The sequence below is a fragment of the Tasmannia lanceolata genome, unplaced genomic scaffold, assembly GCF_043159265.1.
Source record: "Tasmannia lanceolata isolate RefF3 unplaced genomic scaffold, GAP_Taslan_0.1 ptg000003l, whole genome shotgun sequence".
Taxonomy (NCBI): Eukaryota; Viridiplantae; Streptophyta; class Magnoliopsida; order Canellales; family Winteraceae; genus Tasmannia; species Tasmannia lanceolata.
In genome coordinates this window covers 33,165,773-33,174,077 of record NW_027518680.1, presented here as the reverse complement: position 1 = coordinate 33,174,077, position 8,305 = coordinate 33,165,773, and the positions used below count along the sequence as shown (strand labels likewise).

Below are 8,305 nucleotides of genomic sequence, written 5' to 3'. Positions count from 1 at the left end.
CATGAGTTTTTATTTTCATGAGTAGAAATAGTTTCTTTATTTCAGGATTACAGATTCAAATGAGGCGGAGATCATGGCTGTTCATTAAAGCTTTAAGATGATAGATCCAAGGAGCCTCGCTCATGTAGTGGTGGAGGGAGACTCCCTAAATGTTATAAGGTCATTGAGGGGGAGTACTCCTTATCCCTGGCGGTTTTCTCACTGGATAGACGAGATCTTGGAAAGAGTTGAGGGCTCCTCCATTTCATTTCCAGATGTATGAAAATTGGTAAACCTTCTGACTTTCTCCCCCCTGATTGTTGTTGCGTTGTGAGCTTATCGGTGCTGTTTCAATATGTATTGTCTTGACAATCTTGATCATTGGATTCTCCCCAGCTATGTCTTCAATAATATAATTCCTTGTCATTAAAAGAATGTTTTCTTTATTTCCTTAAAAATTGTTATATAAATTTTTATACGAGTGGAGAAAGCATGACAAATCATTAGAAACAATGAAAAAAAAAATATGCTGCTACATCAAATCAGCGGATTTTTCCCATATTTTTCAAAGCCTTTTCATGCTCTCCTCACTCCCACCTTCTCAAGTCCCTACCTCTCGGCCCATCTCTCACAACTAGCCCCATTAATATTCCATGGAATACTTTTTTGTTGTTAACTTACACTTAACTAAAAGATAATGATACAAAATAGCCAATAAATTTATATGTGGCAATAACTTGATGTAGAAGAATCACCAATGAACGATCCTATCATTTATTAATAGTGATTAACATGGACAAGAGTAAAGGAAAAATGGCCAATTTCAACAGAAAGCTTCAAATTTTCCTCACATCATATTTATGGAATCTTATATTTCACTAGATTGTTTTTGTGTGTTGAGAGATCTCATTTGCCTGCCATGCCTTGATTCTTGAAACTGCAGTTTTTTACGCATACTTTCTCCACAGTATTCATAGCATTCTTACTCCCTAAGCTTCCAATACTAAAAGAAACACAAGAAAGGATATTGGAACATGGTTACTTATCTAATTTGCGATGAATCCTAGGAAAAATATAAAACTTAATAAAAAACAGTTTATAACAATATTATTATCTATTAATTTAATAACAAAATAAATAAATATAGACAATAACATTAATTAATACTTGTGATTATCACCTTAATAGACTACGCTTTGTATGTGTTACGATTTGGAAAATCTCTGGTAGATATTAGTATTGACACCCAAGAATTAGAACAGTTCTCGCCATGTCACCTAATCTTAATTTGATCAATTAATCTCCTATTTATTTTTGAAGAGCAGTTAGGATGACACACCCGTGTTAGGGAGCGTTCTTACAACCCTCTCTAGTCAGCCAAGCTTCCAATGATACATTAATGATCCCTTTTTACAAGAGTTGCCGTAGCTTTTTTATAAAATAAGAAAAGGGCAGTGATACCCCTTTTTTGCTACACGTGAAATACAAACATACGTCACATACCCACGCATGCTCGTGCAGGAGGCACCACCTTTGTTATTTAATCCAACAACCAAAATGTAATCAAGGGGCGTATTTGGATTCTCTGGGATCCTAAAAGAATCAGCCTATCTATCCTCAGGGAGACCAGTCAGTTGATTCATGCTGAATTCACTTTGCTTCAATCTGCTCAAAAAATCTGCCTGTCAGCTATCTACGGCCACAACTACTCTGGTGACTGGAGGAAGCTCTGGGATGATTTGGAAGCAATATCCACTCATACTTCCCATCCCTAGATTGCAGTTGGAGATTTCAATGCAATCAGATACCCCACTGAAAGACTTAATGGTAGTTCTCCTTGTCCCCAAGCCATGCAGGAATTCAATTAGTGTATTGTAAATTGTGATCTGCTTGACTTAAGGAGCATTGGTAACCCCTATTCTTGGAATAATAGGACTACCTCTCCGGATCGAATGTATGCCAGATTGGATCGGGCTCTTGTTAATGATTCCTGGTTCCATGCTCATCCCTCATCCTTTGTTGAATATAGAAACCCGGGCATCTCTGATCACAGTCCTCTTATCATTCATTTGAGAGAGAAGCTAAACACTGAAACCAAGCCTTTTAAATTCATGAATATGTGGATTGAAGATTCCTCCTTGTTCCCTGTTGTTGAACAAGCGTGGAGCATAAAAGTAATCGGCAATCCGATGTTCAGATTGGTGCAAAAGCTTAAGGAAGTTAGAAGGCTCATTAAGGTTTGGAATCAGAATATTTTCGGTAGAATTGACGTCAAGGCCCCCATCATTAAGAACAACCTTGATAAAACTCAATCGGAGCTTGCGGCTGATCCCTGCAATGTTATCCTGATGAACAAAGAAGCTGATCTCAGAAGGGATTTCATCAGAATCTCTAGCTTGGAGGAAAGCCTAGTCAGGCAAAAATCAAGGCAATCCTGGCTCAAGCTGGGAGACTCAAATTCGAAATTCTTCTATACAGCCATGAAATCAAGAGTAAATTCAAACCAAATCTTTGCTTCTAAAGCCTCTGATGGGAGTCTTGTTAAAGACTCGAGGGAGGTTGCTGACATGTTTGTAAACCATTTCAAAGCCATCTTGAATGATGATATGTCTGCTTCCATTGAACCCCCCAACCCAATTCGCACACTAAATGTGGAAGATGCAAATTCCCTTACCAGAGAGGTCACTGATGATGAGATCAAAGATGCAGTAACGAAAGCCGATGGGGATAAAGCCCCGGGACCTGATGGATTCAATGCTCTGTTCTTTTAAAAATTTTGGTACCTTGTTGGCTCTGATTTTACAAAAGCCATAAAAAACTTTTTCATTAGTGGGAAGCTCCTCAAGGAAGTTAACTTAACTTTTATTACTTTGGTTCCAAAGGGGCCGGATGCCTCTTCTCCCTCTAATTTTCGCCCCATCTCGCTTTGCAATTTCATTTATAAAACCATTACAAAAATCATTGCTTTAAGGCTGAAATCTGTTATTGGGAAGCTTATCCACCCCGCACAATCTGCATTCATAAAAGGGAGACAAATATTTGAAAATATCCTCCTCTCCCATGATCTCCTGCACAATTTCCACTCAAAGAAATCACCCCCTTCCATGTGCCTTAAAATTGACTTGGCTAAAGCTTTTGATAATATAAATCGATCATCACTGCTTCGGTTCATGACTAAGCAAGGATTTAACCCAACCTGGATAAATTGCATAGAAGCTTGCATTACAAACCCCATGTTCTCCATCATCATAAATGGATCGCCTAATGGCAGATTCATTTCCACTAATGGTATTAGGCAAGGGGACCCCTTATCTCCTCTTCTTTTTTGCATTATTATTCAAATTCTGTCAGTTTACTTGGAAGAAGCAATCCAGAAAGGTCATATATCTACCCCATTCTCCAAAGGTACAACCAAGATCTCTCACCTCTTATTTGCTGATGATCTCATGATATATGCTAATGCTGATCTAAACTCTGCCTTTGGCTTGATGGATTGTCTTAAAAAATTCAAAGACACAATAGGGCTTTACACTAATATGGACAAATGTGAAGGATTCTTTTCAGATACATCTAGGCGGGATATAGAGACTATCTTAAGAGCAACAGGTATCAAAGAAGGTGTCCTGCCGGTTCGCTATCTGGGGCTTCCCCTGTTCTCCTCGAGGCTCTCTGCTAGGGACTGCTAGCCTCTCATTGCTAAAATCAGAAAGAAAATCCAAAATTGGGCTTCAAAGTCTTTATCTAAAGGAGGTAGAATTGAGCTCATTAAATCGACGCTTAGTTCCTTCCAAGTTTTTTGGTCCTCGGCCTTCGACCTTCCTACGGGTGTGATTGAGGCTATTGATAAAAAATTTCGTGATTTTCTGTGGGGAGGTGCTGAATTGAAGAAAAGTTGCATACTATTGCTTGGGAATCCATTTGTAAGCCTAAAGCTGAAAGTGGTCTCGGATTGAGAAGACTTAGAGATGTGAATAAGGCCCTCCAAATGAAAAACCTGTGGAATGTGGTTAACTCTAATGGGTCGCTGTGGACCTCCTGGTTCAGAGATAAATATGTCAAAGATAGAGATATTTGGAACATGCCATTGCCTTCAAAGCCTTCTTGGGGTGTCAGAGGCATCTTTAGAGCCAGAGAATCTGCTATTCCTCATATCTGCTATTCAATTGGAGATGGGTGTAAGATTGAGCTGTGGAAATTCCCGTGGCACCCTGCAGGAGTGTTAGCATATGTTATCTCTAGGCATAGCACTGACCCAGCGCTAGCCTAGCTATCAATGCTCGCCCAAATTCATCACGTCCAACGGTGGAACCCGATCCTTAGCATCCCCTCATTGAAAAAGGAAAAGGATCTCCTGGCAAAAGGCAGTTTCAACAGTTCTAATAAAAACATCCCCATTTGGAAACCTGAAGCTAACGGTTTCTTCACTCTCAAAAGCGCTTGGGACTCTATTCGAGTGAAAAATCCTAAACCCCCTTGGTATTCCCTGGTATGGTTCAGAGGTAACACTCCGAAGGAAGCCTTAGTTGTGTGGAAAGCTCTTCAAAATAGGCTACTAACTAGAGACAGGCTTCCCTTCCATGTGAATGAAAAAACCTGCCCATTGTGCTCTGCTTCCTTGGAAACATTGAATCACTTGTTTTTCGCTTGTGGGTACTCTGCTTGGATTTGGAGGTCTCTGCTTTGGAGAGTGGGTTGGCGTAGAAAGCCATTCAAAACTCTCTCAAAGGAGGGCAGTTGGATCCAAGATAAGTTCAAGAGAAATGGTCAGTTATCTACTGTCATTAGAATGGGTTTCCACGCTGCCATTTATCAGATTTGGAAGGAGAGAAACCTTCGAATCTTTGAAAGCAAATCAACTCACAAAACTCAAATTTTGAAGAGGATTCTGGGAGATATTTGCTTCAAGATGAATCAGCTAACGGCGTGCAGGGAAACTCCCCATGCCAGAGCAATCGAGGCAGCAAAGCTCTTTGGGTATAAGTTTTCCGATATGGTTCGAACTGTACAACTCTGCAATTGGGTTAAGCCTCAAAATGATGAAGTTAAAATAAACTCGGATGCTTCGCTTGAGTCCCATTGCGCCAGCATTGGGGGCCTTATTAGAGATGACCTCGGAATGAGCCTTGCTATGTTCTCTGTCGATACTGATATGAAAGATATCTATGTCTTGGAGCTAAAAGTGATCTTCCAAGGGATCATATTGGCAAAGGCCAAAAGCTACTCGAAGATTTGGATCGAATCAGACTCCCAATTCGCAGTGAATATTATCTTGAAGCAAGAAAGCACTCCGTGGAACTGCTGGAACCTAGTTTCAGACATATTCACTATTCTGGAAGGCTTCGTATCCTGGAAAATCACTCACTCTTGGAGGGAGGGAAACAGTCCCGCTGATCTGCTATCGAAATCAAGCTACCCATTCAAGGGGCTAGACATACCGGTGGAGCACTCTACGGCCCAGCTCCTTCACCTCATTGAGGAAGACCGTAATGAAGTAAAATATGCCCGGGTTTATCTCCGATGATTTGTATTCCTGTATTGTGACCAGTCTGTGTATTTTTCTTCAGATTTGGTGCTGGTGGTGTAAGTGGGAGCTTGTTCCCATACTGTTGGCCTTTGATCCCCCCTAAAATGTTGATCTCCATTTTATTTAAATGATATCTGGTGGGGGTCCTGCCTAACCCCAGCTTACTTATCAAAAAAAAAAACAACAGCCCCCTTTTCCATATTTTCAATGGGCTGCTGTTGGATCAAATGTCAAGGGCGGCACCATACAATTTCCCTTTTTCCATATATTTGTCATAGAAGAGTTCTAGAAAGATATACCCGTGTCAGGGAGCTTCCAAACAGCCCTCCATATTATGCCGTGCATATGACAATGTATTAGTGATCTTTATTTTATGACAAACATACCACTATATCTTTCAATATAAATATTAAACTTACCTGATTTTGTTAATAAGTGGTCATATTAAGAGGGATACAAATCTGATGGTTTTCTAGTTGAGAGATGAGCGTGTGACAAAGACTTAGAGGTGGAGGAACTGAAGAAGAGTAGAACACACACGCGCGCACACGTTTTGGATTGCCAGAATCAGGCGCTGGAATTAGGGTCTGGTTCTTATTCCATCCAACTCCGTCTGTGTTTCAAAAAAGAGAAGACTCAAAGGGTTCGAATTGAAACCGAGGCTCAATTAGAGGGGGAAATAATGTCCTGCCCCTATAGGAGGCATTCTGATTCCACCCCACCCGGATTTAAATCTTATTAGATTTTTTGAATAAATTTTTTTTTTTCTCATTCCATTTGAGGGAGAATCGGATATGAATCGGAACATATGATGTTTATTCTGATTCCTGATTCTTGCAATCCAAACACAGCATTTTAAGGGTTTGAAATGAATGGGCTGTGTTTCAAGAGACATACCTTACACAATGACCGGGCCCACATACTATCCGTGAAATATTAACATCAGAGCTTCCAGTTCCAATAGAAATACAGTCATCACCTTCATATAAGGAAAAAACAAGAAATTAAAATAGAACAAATAAATCATACATTACACTCATGAGAAAGTCCAATACCTATGCAGTCATCCCTTTTATTTTAGAAAAAAATTAAAATTATATAAAAATAAAAAAAATGAGAAAAGTGTTTCTGCGCACAAGTGGCTTAAAAAGCCACCGGTTGGTTCGTACGGCGGGTCTACCTCTCCGGGGTCCACAAAAAGCGACCAACCGGTGGCTTTTTAAGCCACTTGTGCGTAGGGAGCTCCCTGCGCACATGCGCAAAAACACTTTTCTCAAAAAAAATCTAATATTATTAATTGGGATAGGAGTGTAAGTAACACATGATGATGTGAAAAGGTAATGAAAGTAAAACATACTCGTCCCTATGGTAGAGTCAAGGATTTCAACATTTTGCGAGCCTGAGATGTGTATGCCGTCTGTGTTTGGGCTTTCTTCAGGAGCAGTTATATTTAGATGAGAAAGGAGGACCCCATTGCACTTCACTAAGCCCAGGTGTTTTTTGGGGCTATTTACCATATTCAAACCACTGACAGTGACGTTGTTGGAATTCAGGATTGCGAGTGCCTGTCCTCATCAGATAAAGAAACGACATTGAGCTAACTTCAAGAAATACTTTTAGGATATTGATATTGACAATACCATGTTTTGATAATTGTACTAACTCATCTTGTCTTTTATTATTTAAACAGTACCCAAAAAGTGTTTAAAGCCTATTAGAAAAAGAAAAGACATGCTGAGTTTATGTAATTGTTTGAAGTAGCCTACATTTATCATTGAATTTTTTCTAATAACAGCCTCATTACATAACATTTATTCTAAGGACATGTTTGGATGGGTAGAAAGGGTTTTTTATGGAATGTCTTAATTTCTATAAATGTGTTTTTATATGGTGCCCGAGCATCAAGTCCCGTGCCCTTGATGTTTGATCCAACAGCAGCTCACGTTTTAAAAGTCTGGGGTTGGATCAGACATCAAGGGTGGTACTTTTATCTTACCAGTCTATAAATAGGGATATTTTGGTTATTTTCAATTAGACAAATGTATTCGGGTCCTTTTCTATAAGAGAGATATTTTGGTTATTACTTATCAAAAGAGGCATGGTCACAGGTATTTTTATTAAAAAAAATCTTCTCATTTTTTCTCATCTTTTTCTGTCATCTCAAGTTTTTTTCTATTTTTCCCAAACCTACTGTCTATACACAGATAGGGTCTTGTAAGAGATTGGGTATTCTCTTTCTTAGAAAAACGAATACCAGGTATCACCTTGTTATGTTGTTCTCTATATTTTTCGGAAAATTTAAACGAACAAAAAATCCTAGAAAAAAGAGTATTACAAGGAAAAACATTTCTTGTAAAATAGAATCCATACATCCAACGTGCCCTCATCCCCGAGCTGTGCGCCATGACAAGATTCGATGCTTAACAGCCATCAAAATTGGATGGGGTGATCGATCTTTTTTTTTGAAAAGGGCAACAGAATATATATATATATATATATATGAAAAAACAGAACCGAGGTGGTCCTGAAGGAACAAAGATAATACAAAGATAGCAGTACAATAATTCAAGGAGGTAGATAGTCAAAGCACTCAAACGCGGCCCGAAAGACTCCTTTCTTGGCAAGGGTGTCTGCTTCCGCATTGGCTGATCTCCTGACATGGCGAAAAACTATTGATGAGCCCTTAGCTCTGTCCTCTATTTCCTCTAAGAGTGGCAAAAATCGCCAAAGGGGAGAAGCGTTACCCGAAAGCCAGCGAATAACATTTAAGGAATCCCCTTCGACGATAATTTTGTCGCACTC

At 39.4% G+C, this 8,305-nt stretch overlaps 1 protein-coding gene across 1 annotated transcript; it reads left to right on the top strand.

Annotated features, from left to right (window-relative positions):
- Positions 1-1,931: 1,931 nt before the first annotated feature.
- LOC143869663 (uncharacterized) lies at positions 1,932-2,750 on the top strand. Its single transcript, XM_077376280.1, has one exon. It carries the CDS (start codon positions 1,932-1,934, stop codon positions 2,748-2,750), a length of 819 nt encoding a protein of 272 aa, XP_077232395.1.
- The last annotated feature ends 5,555 nt before the right edge of the window (positions 2,751-8,305 follow it).